The following is a 27,118-nucleotide window of genomic DNA, read 5'->3' on the forward strand; positions in this document are numbered from 1 at the left end:
TTTTTTCCTTCCCTAACCCAAGACGCTATAGTCCGTTATAGTGCCTCTACCACAGCCATATTTCAGATCGGCTAACACAGCACAAACTTTCTTTTAATTGTTTATCCTCTCTCTGTCGCAGCAATAACAGTGATATATTTGAATGAATACAAGCACTGATTAAACAGAAACTACCCACAGCATTCAACTCAGCTTAGCGGACTGTGGAAAATTGCAGAACAGTTAGTTCTTTTCAAAGAAAAACAATATTGTTCCTAAGTGTTAGGTTTTAAAACTGCCACCCTTACCTAGTGTGGTCCACGTGACTCCAGACTTACAGCAATGTGGTTGACTCTTAACTGATCTGGATGGCCAGCAAATGTTAGCCTTGTCAACAACACCCTCATCTGATGAGTGAATTTTTAAAAATGGAACTGTAACCATGGGATGTGAGATGCTACACCATCCAGACTGAACCCTCCCAAAAACTAGTTGGAATTTGAATTCAGTAAATCAATCTGGGATATAAAGCTAGTCTCAGTAATGGTGACTATATGTAAAATGCTAGTTAGGCCACAGCTGGAGTAGTGTGTGCAGTTTTGGACACCACACTATAGGATGGGATTGCACTGCAGAGGGTGCAGAGGAGATTCACCAGGATGTTGCCTGGGCATTTCAGCTATAAAGAGACTAGATAGGCTAGGGTTGTTTTTCTTAGAGCAGAGAAGGCTGAGGGGGCCCTAATAGAGGTACACAAAATTATGAGGGGCATAGATAGGGTAGATGGGAAGAAACCTTTCCCCTTAGCGGAGGTCTCAATAACCAGGGGGCATAGATTTAAGGTAAGGGGCAGGAGGTTTAGAGGGGATTTAAGAATTTTTTTTTCCATCCAGAGGGTGATTGAAACCTGGAACACACTGCCTGAGGGGATAATAGAGGCAGGAACCCTCACAATATTTAAGAAGAATTTAGATGAGCACTTGAAATGCCATAGCATACAGGGCTACGGGTCAAGTGCTGGAAAATAGGATTAGGATAGGTGCTTGATGGCTGGCATGGACACGATGTGCTGAAGGCCTGTTTCTGCGCTGTATAACTATGAAACTATCATCGATTCTTGTAAAAACCCATCTGGTTTGCTAATGCTCTTTGGGAAAGGAAATCTGACATCCTTACCTGGTCTGGCCTACCTGTGACTCCGGGGCCACAGCTACCTGGTTGACTCTTAACAGCCCTCTGAAATGGCCGAGCAAGGTACTCAGTTCAAGGGCAATTAGGGATGGGCAACAAATGCTGGCCTTGTCAGCGATACCCACATCCCATGAAATAATTTAAAAAAAAACTTAGTCCAGCCCCCAGTCTGCATCCTGAGGTGAATTTCCTACTCAATAAAATCTGATAAAGTCAGAATACAAAATGGAAATTTCCACCTATTAATATTAAATGGGCAGAAAAAGAACAATCACAATTGGAGATGAAAAATTGACCCAACTTGCTACCCCCGCACTTGTCCTTTGCCCCTTGAGAGGGCGGCGGCGGCGGCGGCGGGGGGGGGGGAGGGTGGTGTGAAGAGAACCGCTGAAAATTGAAACTTTCCAAATTTGTTTGAACAACCTTTAAAAAAATTCTGAACAGGTGGCGCGTTTAAGGGGAAAAAAAAATATGCTCAGCGGTGATGCAGCCTTCATCCCAAATCTCACTGACAACAAAACTAAACGCCGCAAAATATTGTTGTAGTTTTTATGACAAATTTATTGAAATGCAGAAAACGTATAACGGAATGAAATCGGTCATCCAAAAAGAGACTTTTTTTTAGTGTTTAGAATTTTAAATAATAAAAAAAATCACAAAAGCAGAACAGGCAGACAAACGCTTCGTATCCGAAATATATTAAAAATGCAGACGATTCATCTCCCCAGCAAGTTGCAGTTGTTTTTGTTTGGTGCAAATTAAATTCGAGTTTTGCAGCAGCCTCCGTATTTAACAATCCCTGTTTTTAGAGCAGTTTTCTGAAGGATCTCTTTGCACTGAGTCTTTTTCTCTTAATCTTGCTCCTTTGCGATCGTTCCACGCTGCTGATAGATTCGAACTCAGAACCCTTCCCTCCATCCTTGATACTGGGAGACATGATGAGAATTTTATATATAAAAACATTGGAGAAACAACAAACACAAAGTGTTACAAGAGTCACGAGTTTCAAAGCGATGCAAATGCGTTGGGGAAAATTGAGGTAGTTTGTTTTTTTAAAATACAAAGCACAGGTTTTCCCAGTTCTTTTCTTTAAAAATAGTGCAAATAATTACCGCAGTCTGTTAAAGGCTTTCATCCACATCAGCCCCAAGAATTCAACTCCAGTTTTATTGTGCTGGAAGAAGAGCTGAGTCTTCTTGGACTTGAGCTCCATCAGAGCTTGTGTAATGTCCTGGTCCCCATGCTTCTCTCTCTCCCAGATGATCCTCGCCCGCTCCTCGGCGTTCTCGTCTCCGCTCTTCCTGAACAGCGCTTGCATCTGCCCCAGCTCCACGTCCTGGAAGATGTTGGCTGAGGCTTTCTTGCGGGACTTGCGCACCCACCTGCTGCCAAACCAGGCGGGGCAGACGGGGCAGGGAGCAGAATAAGGCTCCATCCTGCTAGCGCTGAGCGCCAGCTGGTCCCCTCCGGTTGGCATGCCACCTCCAAGCACTCCACTCAGCTTTGCTCCACTCCGAACCGCTTACAGCTGGTTGCAACTTTTATATGTGACAAGCTGAGTATCCCGGGGATCGGCTGTCACTCAGAGTGATTGACGTACGGGCTCTTGCTCCAGCCCGCGGAATGGCAATCCAATCCACCAATCATCTGTCAGGCCCGTTGTCTTCCCATGGTGATCGACGGCACTGTCAGCCAATGGGAGTATGGAGGCGGGCGGATGGGCTGAGCCTGGATCTGTTAATCAACCGGAGTCGGACTGTGAGCGGTGGATGATGCAACCCAATGTTAAAGACATGCCCTGTTTCTGGCACAGATACACGGGGAAAGCCTGTCTGGTTTGAGCTGGATCTAGTTGGGATAATTTGCAATGACTGTACCAGTAATTGCTGCTATCTGGAGTTTATAACTTGCATTTTATTGGCAATAAACAACAGATTTGTGTTTCTCCCTTTCACAGGTCATTGTTCTCGTTAAAATAAAACCCTGACTCGACTTTTGTTTGACTTTTTAAGTAAATGCCCTTGCATTGATTACTCAGTAGGTTACAATTCCACTAGCCAGTAACGCCAGAGCCTTGTCCCCTCAAATGCTACTCCTTATGGGTGAGGTTTAACAGTCTGAGCCACTGGGCTGGGGAGGTGAGGATGGGATGAAGCAAGGAACGGTTGACTGCACAAAAGGAGGACACAGTTACATTTTCAGCATGTCAGCATGTACCCACAGATTTCCAACAGGACCACGCCTCTTGTCCATCTGTATCCCTTTCATCTCACCATTGGTGGCTTAGGTCCTAAGCCCCTCAATTCCCTTGTTAAACTTCTCTGCCCCTATCCTCCTTTAAGAAGTTCCTTAAACCTACAACTCTTCAATCCTATAGAGAACACTGTGTAATCATCTCCCCTTCTCTATTTGTGGCTGTACCTTCAGCTGCCTTGGGCTTAAACTCTGCAATTCCATCCCTAAACCTCTCTGCCTCTCTCTGCTCGTTTAGGAAGCTGCTTAAAACCTGATGTTTTGTCCAAGTGTTAGATGACCTGTCCTAATATCTCCTTCTTTGGTGCAGTGTCAATATTTCTGTCTGATTTACCCTCTTGTGAAGCACCTTGAGATGTTTCATTGTGCTAAAGGGTGCTATAGAAATGTAAGTCATCGGTGCAGTGAGTGGGAAGCCTGGGTGTTTTCAATCCTTCGATCCCAATAGTTGCTAGCTGGGCTGAGGTCAGCTAACAGATCATGCTCCTGCTCTGTTTGATTTTAGTGCCATCAACCAGCCAACTGATTAACCTGTTGCATTCAGATAGCTACACAAATTGTTTTTACTGCTTGGGCATGCTTACTTTTGGCCCCGATGTACTTTGGACTGTGGTGAGTGACTGTGTACAAGGTCCATGGTGCTAAAAGAAAGTCTTCTGCCAACAGTGGAATCATGAATTCTACATTCTTGTTATTGTGCCACTATTGGTGACCACCCTTTTAGCTGCCAAGGCCTTAAGCTCTGGAATTCCCTCACTAAACCTCTCCACGTGGCTATCTTGCTTCCTTCTTTAGGATGCTCCTTAAAATCTACCTCTTTGCCCAAGCATTTAATCAACTGGCCTAATATCACCCTATGTGGCTCGGTGTCAAATTTTGCTTTATAAACACTCTTGTAAAGCCTTGGGAAGTTTTACTGTGTTAAAGGTGCTATATAAATATGTTACTGTTGTTGTACAAAAGAATTTACAGGACAGAAACAGGCCATTCAGCCCATCCAATCTATGCTAGCATACTGTATACTCCTCACTTGGCTCCTGCTCACTCAATCTCATCCTATCAATAACACCTGAAGGGATGAAAGCTGAGAGCTGAGTATATGGCAGGTTAAGGCTGTTAGAAGACTAATTCTTGTCATGTGTTTAATTTGCCTGGCAATACATCCTTACACTCTATTTCACTTTCTATAGCCTTGTGGTGCTTGTCACAGTACAGTCAGTGACTTGTTTGGTTAACAGCTGACGTTACATTCAACCTGCTCAAAGCTCTATAGTTCCACCTTAAACATTACTTTACCGTTTTTCAGAGGACGATGAATCTGTTGTGTATATCCAACTTTTTCTGTTTCTATTTCAGGTTCTCCTAATTTTTCTTTAAAAAAACACTAGACTTTGTTTAATTCATATCATTGAGCGGGTGTTATTGGCAAAGGCCGGCACTTATTGCCCATCCCTATAATTGCTGTGAAGTTTGATGCTACTCGGCCATTTCATGGAGCAGTTAATGGCAAATGGAGTCAGATATAGGCTCAGAGGAGTAAGGATGGCAGGTTTCCTTCCCCAAAAGGGACATTAATGAACCAATTGGATTAGTTTTGACAGCAATCTAACCCCCCTCAGTGACACATTTACCACCAGCAGTTTTTTTTTTAATTTCCACAATTTTTTAAAGATACACTCAAATCCTCAAACTGCCCCTGTGGGATTAAGTTCTAGGTCCGTGGGAGGGGGGGGGGGGGGGAGAGAGAGAGAGAGACAGAGAGAGGTGGTACTTTCCCTTTAAGACTCTAAAGATATATCTTTCGAGCTCAGCTATAAGTCTTGGTTTCACAACAATGTAAAGAACATCAAGTTAAAGCTGAAAACACAAAGGAAATCGACACGCTGCGATGAATGGGAGGTGAACCCGCCCGCCTTTCACGTTTCACAAAACGAATACAACTGTCTCCTCAGCTCTAACGGTGGAGCAGTGAGAGAGAGAGAGAGAGAGCAACTGCGCCCCTTCTCTGGAATTGGAGTGAGTTCAAACACTTCCGATCACAAGAAGAGCAGAGCGACCGCCCTCTAGTCCGCTTGTAGCCGGTTGGGGCCAGAACAGACTGCTTTGGCTTGGAGCCAGTCTCCTGTGTGTCAACTGCTGTGTGGTTTTCTAATTCCGTGCCTCAGAGCCACCACCTTTAAACGCTAGCAGAGTTTTACTCATTCCAAACAGAAACTCCCTGCCTGGAGATTATTTCTTTTTTTAGGAAAGTCTTTAGCTCTTGTTGTGTAACCAGAGCCGTTAATTCCCCCTCCTTATGAGCCTCGCTCACTTATATTGATTTCAAAACAACCTAACATGACCTTTTTTGATGCCTGCTATTGCCTAAAAACATAAAGCCCTGCACAATTTCAAATAAAAAGATTCACATTCATGTTGAGCCTCTCAAGGCATCATGCAGTCCCAAGCGCTTTGTAGCCAACGTGGGGTGGGGGGGGGGGCGGGTGCGGTGGTTAGTTTGTGAAGTGTATCCTCACTGGTAGGAAATGTGGCAGCCAATCTGTGCACAGCAAGGTCCCACAAACAACAGTGTGATGATGACCAGGGGAGAAGCTCTCCTCTTCTTCGAAATAGTGCCATTGGATCGCTGCAATTCTGGCCTCTTGTCTATCCCAACTTCCTTCAACCCACCATTGGCGTATGCGCCTTCAGCCGTCTGGGCCTTAAGCTTTGGAATCCCCTCCCTAAAACCTTTGCCTCTTTCTCCTCATTTAAGTCCCTCCATCCAAATTACCCTTCTTTGACTCTGTCAATTTTTTAATGCACCTTGGAATGTTTGGCAATACTAAAGATGCTGTATAAATGCAAGTTGTTGTTGTCTACATATATTACCTTTAACCTAATAAAATGCCTCAAAGTTTTTCGTAGGGGCATAATGACATTAAGCTACACAAGGACACAAATTAGGTCAGATGAACAAAAGCTTGGTCTAACAGATGGGTTTTAAGGACTGCTTAAAGAGGAGATAAAAGGCAAAAAGATTTAGGGAGGGGAATTCCACAGCTTAGGGCCCAGGCAGCTGGAAGCACAGTCGCCAATGGTGGAGCAGTTAAAATTGGGGATGCTCGAAAGGACAGAATTGGAGGAGCACAGCTTTCTGTGAGGGTTGTGGGGCTGAAGGAGCTTATAGAATTAGGGATGGACAAAGGGATTTAAAGGTTGAGAACTTTAAAATCAAGGCATGGCTTAACTGGGAACGTACAGGTAAGCAAGTATAGGGGCGTTAGGAGGATAGGGCTTGGTACAAATTAGGACCTGGGCAACAGAGTTTTAGTTGACCACAAGTTTATGGAGGATAGAATGTGGGAGGCCGGCAGGACTACACTGGAACAATGTTGTCTGGAGAGGTATTGAAGGTGAGGGTTTTGACAGCGGATGAGCTGAGGCAGGGGCTGAGTCAGATGACGTTACATGGATGGAAATGGCGGCATTAATGATGGCACGAATATGAGGTTGGAAGTTCATCAGTGTCAAATGTGACAGCCTCAGATCGTTGATAGAGAAAGGGATGGAGTTGGTGACAAAGTAGCAGAGTTTGTGGTGGGCCAGGACTAATGACAATATATTCAGTTTTCCCAATATTTAATTGGAGGAAATTTCTGCTCGTCCATTGATGTAGGATAAGCAGTCTGATAATTTAAAGCAATGAAGAGTCAAGACAGATGGTTGTGAGATAGATTTGGGTATCGTCAATGTACATGTGAAAACAAACACTGTGTTTTTGAATGCTCTTGACTTTTTGTTTAAGGGATGGGCACCAAATGCTGCCCTTGCCAGTGATGCCGACATGAACAAATAAAAAAAACCTTTTGGTCACTTGTCCTACTATCTTGTGATGTAGCTCAGTGTTAAATTTTGCTTTAAAATGCTCCTATTAAGTGCCTGGGAATGTTTTTCGCCTATTAATGAACACTGGTTTATAAATGCTTGCTGTTTGTGATAGTGGCATAGCCAGGAAGAAGACAAATTTGATGGACCATTTTTTTGTCATCTTGCAATTCCTATTTCTAGCTCTCTCTGCTCTCACTTTAAATTTCTAACAGTTGCAGTTTCTTTAAGCTGCAATTAGTCAGTCGCTGGGTTTGATATTTCTGTGACTCTTTTCATCTCAGCCTGTGATCTATGATTACGTTTCACATCTCCTTTGTTTCGCCTTTCGTCTGGCAATTTAAGCAGCCTGGAACTGGTTTGGACCAGCTAAAGGGGGTTGTGTTTAACCGCAGGCAGAGATACATTCAGCTTCTGAATCATGAGGTGCTTTTCTGAAGCTTGCAAGTTGAGCTGTTTATGCTAATTCCTTCCTTCCCAGTCACTTCCCCCCACCCCACCCCCTCCTCACCGACTCATCATGTTTAAACAATGAAAACTATTTGGGTTAAAATCAATCATTTAACATGGATGAATTCCCAGTTACAGGAGCCTACTCATAATTTTTATAAACCATTTTACAGAAAGATGATGTGCAGACTGCCTTTTTTGTAAGCAGTAAGAAAGTACATAGAAAAGAAAGAAAGACTTGCATTGCTGTACAGAGTGGCCATTTGTCCGGTTCGGAACTGGGCTGACCGATCCTTTGTCCCCTTCACCGTCAGGGCTGACGGCCTGAAGGTACTGGGGAAATGCATCGGAGGGACCGGGGCATGCATTAGAAACTGGAAGGAGCGAGTGTCTATGGCGTGTTGGAAGGATCTGACGGGGAGGACATTTCTCACCACCAGCAAAGAAAACTGGGCATGTGGGAGCGACGCTCCCTCTCCATTGCGAGTAAGAACCTGGTCATCAGGTGTGAGGCACTCTTGCTGTTGCATTATGTGGCGCAGATCTGTTCCATTCCAGACTTCTGCGCAATGGCGATCACCCAAGCCATCTTCCGCTTTATCTGGAGGTCGAAAATGGATTGTGTCTGCAGGGATGCGATGTACAAGCCTCTAGATAAGGGGGGGAAAAACCGTGTCCAACATCGCCCTCATACTGATGACCATTTTTGTGTGCAGCTGCACCAAGCTGTGCGTAGACCTTTGGTATGCAAACACCAAGTGTCATTACGTGCTGAAGTTCTACCTGTCCCCCGTGTTGCGAAGGATGGGTCAGGCCACGCTGCTGTGGAACGCTCCAAGTAGTTGGATCATGCCGTACCACCTGTCCCTTGTGGAAAAATTTATGCAGAGAAACACCTTTGACCACAAGCCCATCAGGCAGTGGTAGGCACGTAACGTCTTAGAGGCCCTGCGGGAAAAGGAGAGGGTGGATCCTGTGGGATGGTTCCCTGAGCAGACTGTCAAAGTCATTTGGCAGAATGCCTCATCACCAGAACTTTCCAACAAACACCAAGATGTAGCTTGGCTGGTGGTGAGAAAGGCCCTCCCCGTCAGATCCTTCCAACACGCCAGGGGTCTCACCCCCTCCGCACGTTGTCCTTGAGGTGGCTGTGGTGGGGACGAGACTGTTGTTCACCTCCTTGTGGATTGTGCCTTTGCAAATAAGGTCTGGAGAGAGATGCAGTGGCTTCTGTCGAGGTTCATCCCGAACAGTTCCGTGACACAGGACTCTGTGCTCCAAGGGATGTTCCCAGGGACATACACCGAGACAAACATCAACTGCAGTTGGAGGATCATCAGTTTGGTGAAAGACGCTCTTTGGCCTGCCTGAAACTTGTTGGTCTTCCAGCGCAAAGAGTTGTCCCCGACCGAGTGTTGCAGACTGGCACATTCCAAGCTCCAGGACTACGTGCTGAGGGATGCACTAAAGCTTGGGGCAGCTGCCGCAATGGTGCAATGGGGAAAGGTCGCTGTCTAAGACCTTTCTGCCATAGTGCACTGGGGGACTGGGAACTGTTGAGAGCCCCTCGGGCTGTACAGCTCAAAATGAATGTATGCAGTGAATACTAATTGTATTATAATTGTCTTGAAGCACCTCAGAGTGCAACATGATGTATGTCGATAACTCCAATACCATTGTCTGATTGTCTGCATTGACCATATTGAAATGATTGTAATATTCATTTATTGTATTGATGGACCTTGTGATCCATGTGTAAAAGTTGAATCTGATTGTACTTTTGTGATGGTGATTTTGAAATGTTTTGGAATGTTCTTCCAGATATTTTATGAATTAAGTATATTTTTAAAAAAAAAATTGTTCGGTTTTATAACTGTCAGGTTTTCCCAGCCTATCTGGCCGCTGTCCTGTACCAGGTGCTTTAATGTTTGGTAAAGTGCATGTAGTTTTAGTGCGTGATTAAATTGTCTCTGTACATGTCATGTGTTGATGTCACCTTGGTGGGTTTGTTGACATTGTCGCTATGCATGATGACATTGTCTCCATATGTGATGACATAATCTCCGTGCTCCGTGCATGAAGACGCTATTTCCCTGCTCGATGACATTATCGCCACAGATGACGACATCGTCTCCATGCTTGAAGATGCCATCCCCCCCATGCCACAGTGTTACTGCTCTGCTGGGTCTGCATGGTCCCCGGTATTCCGTCAGCAGCCAGCCTATTGCTACAGCACCTTTCATGACCCCAGGATGTCTCAAAGCATTTTACAGACAGTACTTTTTGAAGTGTAGTGACTTCTCTAATGCAGGAAACATGGCAACTAATTTGTGCACAGCAAGCTCCTGCAAACTGCAATGAGATAATGACCAGATAGTCTATTTTATATTGATTCTGATTGAGGGATAACTATTGGCCAGATCATTGGAAAGAAAATCCCTACCCTTCATCCAAATAGAACCATGGATTTTTCACATCCATCCAAGAATGCAGATTGGCTATTTAATGTTGCATTTGAAAGACTGCACCTCTGACCAACGTTCCTACTAAGCTGTTTGGATGCACAGCAGCAGGGCATCCTAGAAGGTACCATGCAGGTCTTGCTCCCTGGCTGTATAGAATCATTTAAAGGGACCATGCACAATAAGAATATTTTAAAGGGAATGTTGCCTCCAGCAGTGCAGCACTACCTCTGTACTGCATGAGGAGCATGTGACTGGGTTTTGTGCTCAAGTCTCTGGAGTAGCACTGGACTAGCACTCTTCCCTCTGAGTCAGAAGGTTGTGAGTTCAAGTTGCACTCTTGAGACTTAAACATAAACAATTAGGCTGACACTCCCACTGTGATACTGCTGCACTGTCAAAGATGTTATCTTTTGGATGAGGTATTAAACTGAAACCCCATCTGCCTTCTTTGATCGATGTAAAAGATCCCACGGGCCTTTTTTGAAAAAGAGCAGTGGTTCTCCCCAGTGTCCTGGTCAATATTTATCCCTCAAACAACACCACCAACACCAACAGCCAGGGAGCAAGACCTGCATGGTACCTTCTAGGATGCCCTGCAGCTGTGCATCCAAACAGCTTAGTCGGAACGTTGGTCAGAGGTGCAGTCTTTCAAATGCAACATTAAATAACCAATCTGCACTCTTGGGTGGATGTGAAAAATCCATGGTTCTATTTGGATGAATATTGAATTCAACAACTTTAGATCTTGACCTCCCTCCTCCATCCCCAGCCCCTTTCTGTTTCTTCCCCCTTCCTTTTATTTTTTCCAATAATTTATATAGATTTTTCTTTTCCCACCTATTTCCATTATTTTTAAATCTTTATGCCCCCCACCCCCACTAGAGCTATACCTTGAGTGCCCTACCATCCATTCTTAAGCACATTCGTTTAGATAATATCACCAACTTCATCACCTCTGTGTTCTTTTGTTCTTTTGTCTGTGACATCTTTTGATTATCTGCTCCTATCACTGCTTGCTTGTCCCCTACAACCAACCACCCCCCCTCCACTTCTGTCCCCCCACCCAAACCTCACCCCCACCCCGCCCCACCTTAAACCAGCTTATATTTCACCCCTCTCCTTGGGTTCACCCAGTTCTGCTGAAGGGTCATGAGGACTTGAAACGTCAACTCTTTTCTTCTCCACCATTGCTGCTAGACCTGCTGAGTTTTTCCAGGTAATTCTGTTTTTGTTTTGGATTTCCAGCATCCGCAGTTTTTTGTTTTTACCACTAAAAACAGAATATCTGATCATTATCACGTTGTTGTTGTGAGAGTTTGCTGTGTGCAAATTGGCTGCCATGTTTCCTGCATTACAACAGTGACTAAACTTTAAAAGAAAGACGCTCTAGAAATGCAGGTTGTTCTTTATTAGTTTCTGCGTTACAATTAACCCTGGGAGTGAATTGCCCAACCTCGAAACCCTATGTGAGAATCTCCTGCTCTCAGTTTTAACATTTTAATTTTCTATACATGATTGTGAACTCCAGCTGGTGTTATTCCCGGAATGCTTGACTAACAGAATGTTGTTATGATCACATGGTATCTGCAAACCAATTGCTTTTTCCACACAGCTTGGGATCCTGAAGTTGAGTAGTTTTACTTTTATGTCAGCAGCTGTTGCGCAATAAGTTCCGAGAATCAGGAGGCAGAAGAGGGAATCAGATGTGGGGGGAGTAATTCGCAGAGAGGAAACCAGATGTAGAGGAAAATTTGATTCCTCATAGTAACTCAATGAATTTGCGCCGATAACTAATAGTATTACTGGTCACACTCAGATTCCCCTCATAACCAATTGGACTAGAACGACTCACTGATGGTCTATAACTCAAAGTGTCATAGAGTCATAGAGATCTACAGCACAGAAAAAGGCCCTTTGGCCCATTGAGTCTGTGCTAGTCAAAGTGATAGGAGTAACACTCCAATACCCAAACTGTAACTAGTACAAATCTTATATCCCCTAATATTTATAAAAGGTGGTGGACAATCAATTAGCTAACAGGAGGAGGAGGCTCCACAAATATCCCCATCCTCAATGATGGGGGAGCCCAGCACATCAGTGCAAAAGACATGGCTGAAGGCAATCTTCAGCCACAAGTGCCGAGTGGCTGATCCATCTTGACATCCTCCTGAGGTCCCCAACATCACAGATGCCAGTACTCAGCCAATTCAATTCACTCCATGCAAGAAGCGGTTGAAATCACTGGATACTGTAAAGGGTATGATCCCTGACAACATTTAAGCAATAGTATGGAAGACTTGTGCTCCAGAACCAGCTGCACCCTTAGCCAAGCTGTTCCAGTACAGCTACTACACTGGCATCTACACAGCAAAACGGAAAACTGCCCAGGTATGTCCTGAGCACAAAAAGCAGGACAAATTCAACCTGGCCAATTACCATCCCATCAGACTACTCTCAATCATCAGCAGAGTGATGGTAGGAGTCATCGACAGTGCTATCAAGTGGCACTTACTCAGCAATAACTGGCTCATTGATGCTCAGTTTGGACTCTGACAGGGCCATTCAGCTCCTGACCTCATTACAGCCTTGGTCCAAACATGGACAAAAGAGCTGAACTCAAGAGGTGGGGTGAGAGTGAGAGTTCTTGACATCAAGGCCACATTTGACCGAGTGTGGCACCAAGGAGTCTTGGCAAATCCAGAGCCAATGGGAATCAGGGGCAAAACTCTCCACTGGTTGGCATCATACCTAGCACAAAGGAAGATTATTGTGGTTGTGGGAGGTCAATCATCTCAGTTCCAGGACATCATAGTAGGTGTTCCTCAGAGTAATGTCCGAGGCCTAACCATCTTTAGCTGCATCATTAATGACCTTCCTTCCATCATAAGGTTAAAAGTGGAGATGTTCGTTGATGGTTGCACAATGTTCAGCACCATTTGTGACTCCACAGATACTGAAGCAGTCCTCTTGTCCAATCACTGAGCCTCAATCTTTGACAATCAGCATCCCTTTCATTCCATCCGCCTAAGGCCCAACCTCTTTGACCCCCAGTTTCACTGTATCAGGCTTCATACAGACCTCAATCCCCCTCTCCTGACTCCCCCCACCCTGCCAATCTCTGTCCCTCTCTCTCCCCCAAGCCACCATCTGCTGCCCCTGCTTCTGTAAAGGGGCGCCAGGAGGACCATCCTGAGGGCCGCTGCCAGTCATGATCGCTCAGCCCCAAGTTGTTCTGCACACCTCTCTGCCATCCAGGACATCCCAGAGAGCTCGTTGCAGGTGAGGTAGCAGGCCCAAATAGGATTGCCAGCTGTAATTGAATGTATTCCTGGAGGTTTCATCACATGACTTGCCCACACGCTCAAGCCATTCATTGGCCAACATATCCATTCTTGTGACATCGCAAGTGCACATCCAAATATTTCTTAAATGTTATGAGGGTTTCTGCCTCTACCACCCTTTCAGGCAGTGAGTTCCAGATCCCCACCATCCTATCCCAATTGGAAAACAAAAAGACTCAATACTCAATTGGATGATGCTTGACTGTCAGCCAATCAGCCTTTATTTCCCCCTATTTTCAATACTTTTATATCTTGTAAAGAGAAATGTTCAAAGAAAATGACAAGAAAACAATATTTTTTAAGATCCCAATGATTTTTCTCCAGGGTTGCAGAGAGTACTGTCCTGGAGGTTGATCTTCAACTCCTGTCGAGCCAAGACCAACCCTGGATGGTTGGCAACCCTAGGTGCAAAGTGGTCACCAGACACCTAGCTGGCGAGCTGTTTCTGATTGTTTAGTTGCCATCTGATGCTCACTGGGCAATGTGCTAATGAGGACCCAGGCCCAACTTTGAGTCACGGAGTCTTAGAGATCTACAGCATAGAAAAAGGCCGATCGGCCCATCGAGTCTGCGCTAGTCAAACAAGTACCTAACTATTCTAATCCCATTTTCCAGCACTAGGCCCATGGCCTTGTATGCCATGGCATCGCAAGTGCACATCCAAATACCTCTTAAATGTTATGGGGGTTTCTGCCTCTACCACCCTTTCAGGCAGTGAGTTCCAGATTCCCGCCACCCTCTGGGTGAAAAAATTCTTCCTCACAACCCCTCTTAACTTCCTCCCCCTTACTTTAAATCTATGCACCCTGGTTATTGATCCCTCCACCAAGGGCAAAAGTTCCTTCCTATCTACCCCACCTATTCCCCTCATAATTTTATACACCTCAATCATGTCCCCCCTTAATTTCCTCTGCTCCAGGGAAAATAACCCCAGTCTATCCAATCTCTCCTCATAACTAAAACTCCCCAGCCCAGGCAACATCCTGGTAAATCTCCGCTGCACTCTCTCTAGTGCAATCACATTCTTCCAAAAATGCGGATTCCAGAACTGCACGCAATACTCTAGCTGTGGCTACCCAGTGTTTTATACAGTTCCAGCATAATCTCCCTGCTCATATATTCTATGCCTCAGCTAATAAAGACAAGTATTCCATATGCCTTCTTAACCACCTTGTCTACCGGTCCTGCTACCTTAAGGGATCTGTGGACACCAAGGTCCCTCTGATCCTTGGTAATTCCCAGGGTCTGATCATTCATCGTGCAATCCTGTGCCTTGTTTGTCAAGCCCAAGTGTGTCACCTCACACTTATCTAGATTAAATTCCATTTGCCACTGATCAGCCCATCTGACTAGCCCATCTATATCCTCCTGTAATCTAAGGCTATCCTCCTCACTATTTACCACCCTACCAATTTTTGTGTCATCTGTGCACTTACTGATCAACCCTCCTACATTCAAGTCTAAATCGTTTACATATACGACAAGCAGCAAGGGACACCGATCCCTGTGGAACCCCACTGGACATAGGCATCCAGTCACAAAAACACTCCTCGACCATCACCCTCTGCTTCCTGCCACTCAGCCAATTTTGGATCCAATGGACATAGGCATCCAGTCACAAAAACACCCCTCGACCATCACCCTCTGCTTCCTGCCACTCAGCCAATTTTGGATCCAATTTGCCAAATTGCCTTGGATCCCATGGGTTCTTACCTTTGTTAACAGTCTCCTATGCGGGACCTTATCAAAAGCCTTGCTGAAGTCCAAGTAAACCACGTCAAATGCATTGCCCTCATCTACACACCTGGTCACCTCTTCGAAAAATTAAATCAAATTGTTCAGACATGATGTCCCCTTAACAAAACCATGCTGACTGTCCTTGATTAATCCCTGCCTCTCCAAGTGTAGATTAATTCTGTCCTTCAGAATTGCTTCCAATAGTTTCCCCACCACTGAGGTTAAACTGATTGGCCTGTAGTTCCCTGTTTTATCCCTTCCTCCCTTCTTGAATAACGGTATTTTGGGTGCACGTTGGGCCTTCAACTCTTGGTGCATGGTCTATGCCTGGCCCTTAAAAGGGCCCGAAATAGGCCTAAACTAATTTCCACTCATATGTTTCCATAACCAGTCATTGTTGTGTTTCTTGATGGTAAAACACTAAAAGAAAGACTTGCATTGATATAGCACCTTTTATGATGTCTCAAAGCGCTTTACAGCCAAAGTAGTACTTTTGAAATGTAATCACTGTTGTAATGGAGGAAATGTGACAACTAATTTACACACAGCAAGCCCCCACAAACAGCAACATGATAATGGCCAGATCATCTTTTTTTATAATGATGCTGGATAAGGGATAAATATTGGCCAGGACACCAGGGAGAGCTCCCCTCTATTCCCCCAATTAGTGCCACGGGATCTTTTAGATCTGCCTGAGGGAGCAGATGGGGCCTCGATTTAGCATCTCATCTGTAAGGCCGCACCTCTGACAGTGCAGAATCCCCTCAATACTGAACTTGGAGTAACCCCAAGCCTAAATTTTATAGCTCAAGTCTCTGGTTGAGACAATGACCTAAACCTTCTGACTCAAAGGCGAGAATGCTCCCCAATGGGCTACAGTTGACCCAGTGCCCATGTACACATTTATCAGTCCAAATTGGCTCCTTTAAGAGGTGTGAAGGAAGAAAATTGGCAAAGAAAATCAGAGAGAGACTGCAGCATCATTCATTGAAAAATTCAACATGACCATTGAGTGGAGGGAGGCCATTGGAGAAAATTGTTCTTCAAAAGGCTTTTTTTTGTACTGAATACTATGTTCCTTTTACAAAACAAAAATTTTTTGAAAATCCTTGTAACAAGATTACAAATTGAATGAATTAATGTGTTGTCCTGCCAGCACTCTCCACTGGTTGAAACCAGCCCAGACTGTGCACTTTTATAAGTGCAGTTTTGATGGGGACTGGATGCCTGATGGAGGAAGGGAGGCTTCGGCTGCCTTGGAGCAGTTGACCTGTGTTGGTGAGCGAGGAAGGAATTGGGGGACATGGGGAAATTGCGGGAGGGGCCGGGTGTGGTTGGGAGTGGAAGCTAGCATTTCTCCCCCCACCCCTTCCTTATCTCTCTCTCTCTCTCTTTAATTTTGGTGACCTGTGTCTCTCAGAGGGAGTGTGCGCATTCCAGAACTTTGTCATAAGTTTACGTCCAGTTACCAGAGCTGGTTGCACCCTGAAATGTGTTTAACATGAGTTTAAACAGAATGAACTAGGTGATACTGAGCCACACTGACCAGGAATGTCTCAGGCTCCATTCCTTGATTTGACCTAGTTCGCCATTCAAGGAGTTCAGGAGTGAAAAATTGCCTCAGGCAGCTTTTCAAGATACCCTATTGAAAAGTGAGGACATGAAGCGATTGGGTGAAGACTTGCATTTCTACAGTGCCCTTCGCAACCTCAGGATATCCCAAAGCGCTTTACAGCCAATGAAGTACTTTGGAAGTGTATTCACTTGTAATGTAGGAAATGCAGTAGCCAATTTATGCATGGCAAGATCCCATAGACAGCAATGTGATAATGATCAGATCACTTGTTTTAGTGGCGTTGATTGAACGATAAATATTTACGAGGACACCAGGGAGAACTCCCCAGCTCTTCTTCTAATAGTTCTACGGGATCTTTTACATCTACCTGAGAGAGTAGAGGGGACCTTAGTTCAACATCTCATTCACAGCTGGTGCTTCCAACAGTGCAGCACTGCCTTAGTGCTGCACTAGAGTGTCATCCAAGATTAGATGCTCACATTTCTGGAGTGGGTCTTGAACTCACAACCTTCTAGTGTAATGTTTTAATGCAGTAGCACGCTTCAAGATGTTTCACTAGAGCTTAATCAGACAAAAGATTCAACACAGCCGCATTATAAGGAGACATTAAGACAGATCACCAAAAGCTTGGTTGAAGAGCAAAATTTTAAGAAATATTTTCTTAGGCAGAGAGGGAGGGAACTCCTGAGCACAGGGATGAAGTAGCTGAGGGCACAGCCACGAATGGTGGGGGAAAGGGAGTGGGATTTGGACCAGAGATCTGAAATAGAGGAATGTATAGATTCTGGAGGGTTGTTAGACGGAGGAGATTGGAGAGGTAGGGAAGGGGTAAGGAGACGGAGGGATTTGAAAACAACAATGGGAATTTTAAAATGGTGGCACACAAAGACAATGTAGAGCAGCGAGCACCGTAAGCATATCATTGGGCGCAAGTCACTAAGAAACAAATCAGTTTGCAAGCAGTTTGCATCATCCTGTGCTTATTGTATTTAGGCAGGTGGGAGGCATCAAAATAGGGTACATTATTGGGTTGTTTTGCAACCAAAATGAGGGAGTGTCACTTGTGACGAGGGAGATTTAATGTCTTTGGATACACAACAACAGAGACAGACAGAGAGAAAGAGAGAGAGAGAAAGAGCCCTGTGTCCTAAAACAGAAATAATCTCTGGGGAGGGAGTTGCTGTTGGGATGAGTAAACACTGATAGCGTTTGAAGGCGGTGAGACACAGAATTAGAAAACCACACGGCAGTTGATACACAGGAGACTGGCTCAGAGCCAAAGCAGTCTGTTCTGGTCCCAACCAGTTCAAAGCAGACTAGAAGGCGGTCGCTCTGTTCTTGTTGTGATCAAAAGTGTTTGGGCTGTCTCCAATTCCAGATCAGGGATGCATTTTTGCTCTCTCTCAAATTACTGCTCCGCCATTTGACCCATTCAGACAACAATTAATTCCCTTCTCCCCCTTTAACAAGAAGAACTTGTATTTCTATAGCACCTTTTAAGAAAGCAAAACATCTCAAGGCATTTTACAGGAGCGATTTATCAGACATAATTTGAGCCACATAAAAACATATTAAGACAGAAATCAAAAGCTTATTTGGTCAAAGAGGTAGGTTTAAAGAAGCAAATTCATTTTAAGCAATTTCAAGTTCTCAAACTATTGCAGCAGGATTATCATGTTCCCTGGATTAATTATTCAGTAATTAATACTCAGCAATCTGTACCTGTACCCCCAGCCCTGCCCTCACTCAACACGTAGCCATGTGCCCAGTTCCTAATGGGATATAGGTTTGGGAGGGGCATTTGATGGCTAGTGCGGGGACTCTGGACCCTTTGAAAATCCAACAACTTTTCTCCTTATCTAAAAATGCAAATTCCCCTTTTCTTAGCTCATCCATTAGCATTTCAAATGCCATTTTATACCTAACTCTTTTGATAGTTTAAACCTTGCAGTCTATCCACCTCTAATTCAATTAAATCAGTCACACATAGAACCACACACATAAAGTCTATTTTACAATATCCCGCAATAATATTATGAAAAATATGATAGTTTCATGACATAAGGAAAGATGTAAGTGTGTTGGAAGCATTTCAGAGAAGATTTACTAGACTAATACTTGAATGGACGTGTTGTCTTATGAGGAAAGGTTGGACAGGTTAGGCTTGTATCCGCTGGAGTTTAGAAGAGTAAGAGGTAATTTGATTGAAATGTATAAGATCCTGAGAGGTCTTGAAAGGTTGGATGTGGAAAGGATGTTTGCTCTTGTGGGAGAATCTAGAACTAGGGGTCATGGTTTAAAAATAAATTTTGCTCATTTAAGACAGAGGTGAGGAAAATTTTTTTTCTCTCAGACGGTTGTAAGCCTTTGGAACTCTATTCCTTAAAAGGCAGTGGAAACAGGGTCTTTGAATATTTTTAAGGCAGGGGTAGACAGGGTCTTGAAAATCAGGGGTTGAATGTTATTGGGGATAGCGAATGTGAAGTGGAGATGACAATCAGATCAGCCATGATCTTATTGAATGGCAGAGCAGGCTCGAGTGGACTACTCCTGCTCCTAATTCGTATGTTCGTATGTCAATGGTTACTGCAATAGAGAACAGTGGGTGACAGCTAAAGGCATGGCTGCTGATGATGGGCCAAAAGAGAGAGTGAGTGTTGAACAAGAGGTGAGAATTGGAGGAGCACAGATATCTCAGAGGGTTTTGGAGCAAGAAGAGATTGCAGAAATAGGGAGGGGTGAGGCCATGGAGGATTTGAAAACAAGGACAAGAATTTTAACATTGCGACGTTTTTTGATGGTGTGATGGTTGATTCGGACTTGGTGTAGGTTACAATAATAATACTCTTGCTTTTGGACCTGTTGTTCTAATTCCCATTTTTTTTTCTTTTTGTTTGTCGCTTTCTCCAAATCTCAGGCCAGGAGTCTGAATGTCCCATCTGCCTTAGAAATGCCCAGGATCAAGGTTGGATAAGACCATAAGACCATAAGACATAGGAGCAGAAATTAGGCCATTCAGCCCATCGAGTCTGCTCTGCCATTCATTCATGGCTGATAAGTTTCTCAACCCCATTCGCCCGCCTTCTCCCCGTAACCTTTGATCTCCTTACCAATCAAGAACCTATCTACCTCGGTCTTAAATACACTCAATGACCTTGCCTCCACAGCCTTGTGTGGCAATGAATTCTACAGATTCTTCACTCTCTGGCTAAAGAAGTTTATCCTCCTCTCTGTTCTAAAAGGTCTTCCCTTTACTCTGAGGATGTGCCCTCGGGTCCTAGTCTCTCTTACTAATGGAAACATCTTCCCCACGTCCACTCTATCCAGGCCTTTCAGTATTCTGTAAGTTTCAATCAGATCCCCCTCATCCTTCTAAACTCCATCGAGTATAGACCCAGAGCCCTCAAACGTTCCTCATATGTTAAGCCTTTCATTCCTGGGATCATTCTTGTGAACCTCCTCTGGACCCCCTCCAGGGCCAGCACATCCTTCCTGAGATATGGCACCCAAAATTGCTCACAATATTCTAAATGTGGTCTGACCAGAGCCTTATAAAGCCTCAGCAGCACATCCCTGCTTTTATATTCTAGACCTCTCGAAATAAATGTCAACATTGCATTTGCCTTCCTAACTACCGACTCAACCTTAAGAGGATCCTGGACTAGGACTCCCAAGTCCCTTTGCACTCCAAATTTCAGAATTGTCTCCACATTTAGAAAATAGTCTATGCCTCTATTCTTCCTACCAAAGTGCATGACCTCACACTTCCCCATGTTGTATTCCATCTGCCACTTCTTTGCCCATTCTCCTAACCTTTCCAAATCCTTCTGCAACCTCCCCACCTCCTCAATACTACCTGTCTCTCCACCTATCTTTGTATCATCTGCAAACTTAGCCAGATTGCCCTCAGTTCCTTCATCTAGATCATTAATGTATAAAGTGAAAAGTTGTGGTCCCAAAACTGACCCCTGCAGAACTCCACTAGTCACCGGCTGCTATCCTGATAAGGACCCCGTTATTCCCACTCTCTGCCTCCTGCCAGACAGCCAATCTTCTATCCATGCTAGTACCATGCCTCTAACACCACGGGCTCTTATCTTACTGAGCAGCTTCCTGTGCGGCACCTTGTCAAAGGCCTTCTGGAAGTCCGAGTAGATAACATTCATTGGCTCTCCTTTGCCTAACCTACTCGTTACCTCCTCAAAGAATTCTAACAGATTTGTCAGGCGTGACCTCCCCTTGATGAAACCATGCTGACTTTGCCCTATTTTACCATACCAAGTATTCTGAAATCTCATCCTTAATAATGGACTCTAAAATCTTACCAACGACCGAGGTCATGCTAAACAGCCTATAATTTCCTGTCTTCTGCCTCACTCCCTTCTTAAACAAGGGGGTTACATTAGCAATTTTCCAGTCCTCTGGGACCATCCCTGACTCCAGTGATTCCTGAAAGATCATCACTAACGCCTCCACTATCTCTTCAGCTATCTCCTTCAGAAGTCTGGGGTGTAATCCATCTGGTCCAGGTGATTTATCCACCTTCAGACCTTTCAGTTTTCCTAGCACCTTCTCCTTGGTAATGGCCACCATACTCACCTCTGCCCCCCGACTCTCTTGAACTTTGGGGATGTTACTCGTGTCTTCCATCGTGAATACTGACGCAAAGTACCTATTCAGTTCCTCCGCCATTTCTTTGTTCCCCACTAATACTCCTCCAGCGTCATTTTCCAGCGGCCCAATGTCTACCTTTGCCTCTCTCTTACCCTTTATATATCTGAAAAATCTCTTGCAATCTTCTTATATATTACTGGCTAGTTTACCCTCATATTTAATCTTCTCCCTCCTTATTTCTTTTTTAGTTGTCCTCTGTTGGTCTTTGTAGGCTTCCCAATCCCCTGGTTTCCTACTGCTCTACGCTGCATTGTATGCTTTCTCTTTAGCTTTTATGCTGTCCCTGACTTCCCTTGTCAGCCATGGTTGCCTCGTCCTCCCTTTAGTATGCTCCTTCTTCCTAGGGATGAATTTTTGCTGTGTCTCCCAAATTACTCCCAGAAACTCCTGCCATTGCTGTTCCACTGTCTTTCCTGCTAGGCTCATCTCCCAGTCAATTCTGGCCAGCTCCTCCCTCATGCCTCTGTAGTTTCCTTTATTCAACTGTAATACCGTTACATCTGATTCCAGCTGTTTCCTCTCAAATTGCAGGGTAAATTCTATCATATTATGGTCACTTCCTCCTAAGGGTTCCTTCACCTTAATCTCCCTTATCAAATCTGCCTCATTACACATCACTTAATCTAGAATTGCTTGTTCCCTAGTGGGCTCCACCACAAGCTGCTCCAAAAAGCCATCTCGTAGACATTGCACAAATTCCTTTTCTTGGGATCCACTACCAACCTGATTTTCCCAGTCTACCTGCAATATTGAAATCCCCCATGATCACTGTAACCTTGCCTTTCTTACACGCCTTTTCTATCTCCTGGTTTATCTTGTGCCTCACATCCTGACTACTGTTCGGAGGCCTGTACATAACTCCCATTCTGGTTTTTTTACCTTTGCGGTTCCTCAACTCTACCCACACAGATTCTACATCATCTGACCCTATGTCGTTTCTTGCTATCGATTTAATTTAATTTCCTACTAATAAAGCAACCCCACTGCCTCTATGTAGAATATTTTACACTGTTAAATAGAGCTCAGTGACTTTTGCCTGAGTCAGACAGTTGTCAGTTCAAATCTCACTCCCGAGACATGAGCATGAAATCTAGGCTGACTCTCCCAGTGCCAGTACTGAGGGAGTGCTGCACTGTCAAGGGTACCGTGTTTCAGACAAGGCATTAAACGAGGTCCTACCTGCCCAGTCAGGTGGGTGTAAAATATTCCCTGACACTACTTCGAAGGAGAGCAGGGGAGGTCTCCCTGGTATCCTGGGCCAATATTTATCTCTCAACCAACATTACTCAAAAACAAAAATAAAAATATCTGGAAAAACTCAGCAGGTCTGACAGCATCTGCGGAGAAGAACACAGTTAACGTTTTGAGTCTGAATGACTCTTCATCAGAACTAAGGAAAAATAGAAAAGTAGATGAAATATAAGCTGGTTTAGGGGGGTTGGGACAGGTAGAGCTGGATAGAGGGCCAGGGATAGGTGGAGATTGCCAAAAGATGTCATAGACGAAAGGACAAAGAGGTGTTGACGGTGGTGATATTAGCTAAGAAATGTGCCTATGGTGACATTAAGGGTAGAAAGCAGGAGGATCAAGGTACAGATAACCCTATTGGGGGTGGGGTAGGGGGAAGGGATCGAAATAGGCTAAAAGGTAGAGATAAAACAATGGAACTATGTGGGAAAAGAAAAATATGTATAAATTATTGGAAAAAGGGGGATAGGAAAGGGGGTGGGGATGGAGGAGAGAGTTCATGATCTAAAGTTGTTGAACTCAATATTCAGTCCGGAAGGCTGTAAAGTGCCTAGTCGGAAGATGAGGTGCTGTTCTTCCAGTTTGTGTTGAGCTTCACTGGAACATTGCAGCAGGCCAAGGACGGACATGTGGGCATGAGAGCAGGGTGGTGTGTTGAAATGGCAAGTGACAGGGAGGTCTGGGTCATGCTTGCGGACAGACTGAAGGTGTTCTGCAAAGTGGTCACCCAGTCTGCGTTTGGTCTCTCCAATGTAGAGGAAACCGCACTGGGAGCAGCAAATTCAGTAGACTAAATTGAGGGAAGTGCAAGTGGAATGCTGCTTCACTTGAAAGGAGAGTTTAGGCCCTTGGATGGTGAGGAGGGGGGAAGTAAAGGGGCAGATGTTGCACCTTCTGCTGTTGCATTGGAAGGATCCCTGGGAGGGAGTTGAGGTGTAGGGGTTGATGGAGGAGTGGACGGGGGTGTCCCAGAGGGTACCATCCATGTGGAATGCCACCGGGGGGTGGGGGGGGGGGGCGGTGGTGAAGGGAAGATGTGTTTTTTGGTGACATCAATGTGGAGTTGGCGGAAATGGCGGAGGATGATACTTTGAATGCGGAGGCTGGTGGGGTGATAAGTGAGGACAAGGGGGTCTCTATCATGGTTCTGGGAGGGAGAGGAAGGTGTGAGGGCGGATGTGTGGGAGATGGGCTGGACATGGTTGAGGGCCCTGTCAACCACCGTGGGTGGAAAACCTCGGTTAAGGTAGAAGGAAGACATGTCAGAAGAAATGTTTTTGAAAGTGGCATCATCAGAACAGATTCAACAGAAGCGAAGGAACTGAGAGAATGGGATGGAGTCCTTACAGGAAGCGGGGTGTCAAGCCATTGTTTCTAGGACTGTCACTGACCTCATCTCCTCTGGAGATCTTCCCTCCACAGCTTCCAACCTCATAGTCTCCCAACCTTGGATGGTCTGCTTCTACTTCCTATCCAAAATCCACAAACAGGACTCCTGGCAGACTGATTGTGTCAGCCTGTTCCTGCCCCACGGAACTAATTTCTTGCTATCTTGACTCCATTCTCTCTCCCCTTGTCCAGTCTCTTCCCACCTACATCCGTGATTCCTCTGACACCCTACATCATATCAACAATTTCCAGTTCCCTGGCCCCAACCGCGTCCTCTTCACCATGGACGCCCAATCCCTCTACACCTCCATTGCCCACCAGGATGGTCTGAGGGCTCTCCGCTTCTTCCTTGAACACAGGCCCGAACAATTCCCATCCACCACTACTCTCTTCCGTCTGGCTGAACTTGTTCTCTCACTGAACAATTTCTCCTTAAACTCGTCTCACTTCTTCCAAATAAAAGGTGTGGCTATGGGTACCCACATGGGCCCCAATTATGCCTGTCTCTTTATGGGGTATGTGGAACATTCCTTGTTCCAATAATACTCCGGCCTCCTTCCACAACTCTTTCTCCGGTACATCGATGACTGCTTCGGTGCCGCTTCATGCTCTCATCTGGACCTGGAAAAATGTATTAATTTTGCTTCCAATTTCCACCCCTCCATCATTTTCACATGGTTCATCACTGACACTTCCCTTTCCTTCCTTGACCTCTCAATTTCTGGTGATAGACTGTCCACCAATATTCATTACAAGCCTGCCGACTCCCACAGCTAATTCGACTACCGCTCCTCACACCCCACTTCCTGTAAGGGCTCCATCCCACTCCTTGTTCCTTCGTCTCTGTCACATCTGTTCTGATGATGCCACTTTCAAAAACAGTTCGTCTGACATGTCTTCCTTCATCCTTAACTGAGGTTTTCCACCCACGGTGGTTGACAGGGCCCTCAACCGTATCCGGCCCATCTCCCGCGCATCCGCCCTCACACCTTCCTCTCCCTCCCAGAACCATGATAGGGTCCCCCTTGTCCTCACTTGTCACCCCACCAGCCTTCGCATTCAAAGGATCATCCTCCGCCATTTCTGCCAACTCCAGCATGATGCCACCACCAAACACATCTTCCCCTCACCACCCTGGCGGCATTCCGCAGGGATCATTCCCTCCGGGACACCCTGGTCCACTCCTCCATCACCCCCTACACCTCAACCCTCTCCCACAGCTCCTTCCCATGCAACCAGGAGAAGGTGCAATACCTGCCCCTTTACTTCCCCCCCTCCTCACCATCCAAGGGCCTAAACACTCCTTTCAAGTGAAGCAGCACTTCCCTCAATTTAGTCTACTGCATTCGCTGCTCCCAATGTGGTTTACTCTACACTGGAGAGACCAAACGCAGACTGGGTGACCACTTTGCAGAACACCTTCAGTCTGTCAGCAGGCTTCAAGAAATGCCTACCTCCTTGAAGAAGTTCTGTTCCACTCTGCGACAAGATTTCCGTATCTCTCTGTTGTCTTGCTCACCTTCTTTGCTTTCCATTTCCCTCCTAGTGTTTGACAAGGTGTTTACTAAAACCCGCTTTCACAGCCATATCTCTATTGTACTATTGTCGTTGACATCTTTTGATGATCTGCTTCTATCACTGCTTGTTTGTCCCTACAACCACACACCCCCAACCCCCCCCCACCTCTTTGTCTCTCTATCTCTCCGCCCCCCACACACACACCTTAAACCAGCTTATATTTCAACTCTTTCTTGGACTCGAACGCAAGTTCTGTCGAAGGGTCATGAGGACTCGAAACGTCAACTCTTTTCTTCTCCGCCGATGCTGCCAGACCTGCTGAGTTTTTCCAGGTAATTCTGTTTTTGTTTTGGATTTCCAGCATCCGCAGTTTTTTTGTTCTTATGATTCAGACCTCCCTGTCGCTTGCCATTTCAACACACCACCCTGCTCTCATGCCCACATGTCCGTCCTTGGCCTGCTGCAATGTTCCAGTGAAGCTCAACACAAACTGGAGGAACAGCACCTCATCTTCCGACTAGGCACTTTATAGCCTTCCGGACAGAATATTGAGTTCAACAACTTTAGATCATGAACTCTCTCCTACATCCCCACCCCCTTTCTGATCCCCACTTTTTCCAATAATTTATATTTATTTTTCTTTTCCCACCTATTTCAATTATTTTTAAATGTATTTCCATCCATTGTTTTACCTCTACCTTTTAGCCTATTTCGATCCCTTCCCCCCACCCCACCTCTGCTAGGGCTATCTGTACCTTGCTCATCCTGTTTTCTACCCTTAATGTCACCTATTAGCCCATTTCTTAGCTAATATCACCACCGTCAACACTCCTTTGTCCTTTCGTCTATGACATCTTTTGGCAATCTCCATCTATCACTGGCCCTCTATCCAGCTCAGCCTGTCTCACCCACCCCCTCCTTAAACCAGCTTATATTTCACCTCTTTTCTATTTTCCCTTGGTTCTGATGAAGAGTCATTCAGACTCGAAACGTTAACTGTGTTCCTCTCCGCAGATGCTGCCAGACCTGCTGAGTTTTTCCAGGTATTTTTGTTTTTGTTTTGGATTTCCAGCATCTGCGGTTCTTTTTTGCTTTTTTCACTCAAAAACAGATTATTATCACACTGCTGTGCAAAAGTTGGCTGCTGTCTTTCCTCCATTACAAGAGTGCCCATATTTCATAAATATTTAATTGTCTGTATAACATTTCGGGACATCCTGAGGTCACGAAAGGTGCTATATCAACGTTAGACTTTCTCTGACGTTCAGGCTTGATTGTGCACTAGTTTCTCTAAAATCCCCATTTCCAGGGAGCTGTTCACTCCTTCCTTTTTTCCTCTTCGGCAGTCCCTCGGGGTCGAGGATGACTTCCTTTACACTCGGTTCGATGAGTTCTGAGATGGCTGATATGCCCAGTGTGAGGCACCTGAG

At 45.2% G+C, this 27,118-nt stretch overlaps 1 protein-coding gene across 1 annotated transcript; it reads right to left on the minus strand.

The window, feature by feature from the left end:
* Nucleotides 1-1,710: 1,710 nt before the first annotated feature.
* On the minus strand, nt 1,711-2,707 carry avpi1 (arginine vasopressin induced 1). The gene is made up of 2 exons (XM_041209971.1): nt 2,283-2,707; nt 1,711-2,096 (listed from the first exon to the last, which is right to left on the minus strand). The coding sequence occupies exons 1-2, from the start codon at nt 2,645-2,647 to the stop codon at nt 1,976-1,978; spliced, it is 486 nt and encodes a 161-aa protein (XP_041065905.1). The 5' UTR covers nt 2,648-2,707; the 3' UTR covers nt 1,711-1,975.
* Between the last annotated feature and the right edge of the window lie 24,411 nt (nt 2,708-27,118).

Source organism: Carcharodon carcharias, chromosome 17 (genome assembly GCF_017639515.1).
Source record: "Carcharodon carcharias isolate sCarCar2 chromosome 17, sCarCar2.pri, whole genome shotgun sequence".
NCBI classification, from domain to species: domain Eukaryota; kingdom Metazoa; phylum Chordata; class Chondrichthyes; order Lamniformes; family Lamnidae; genus Carcharodon; species Carcharodon carcharias.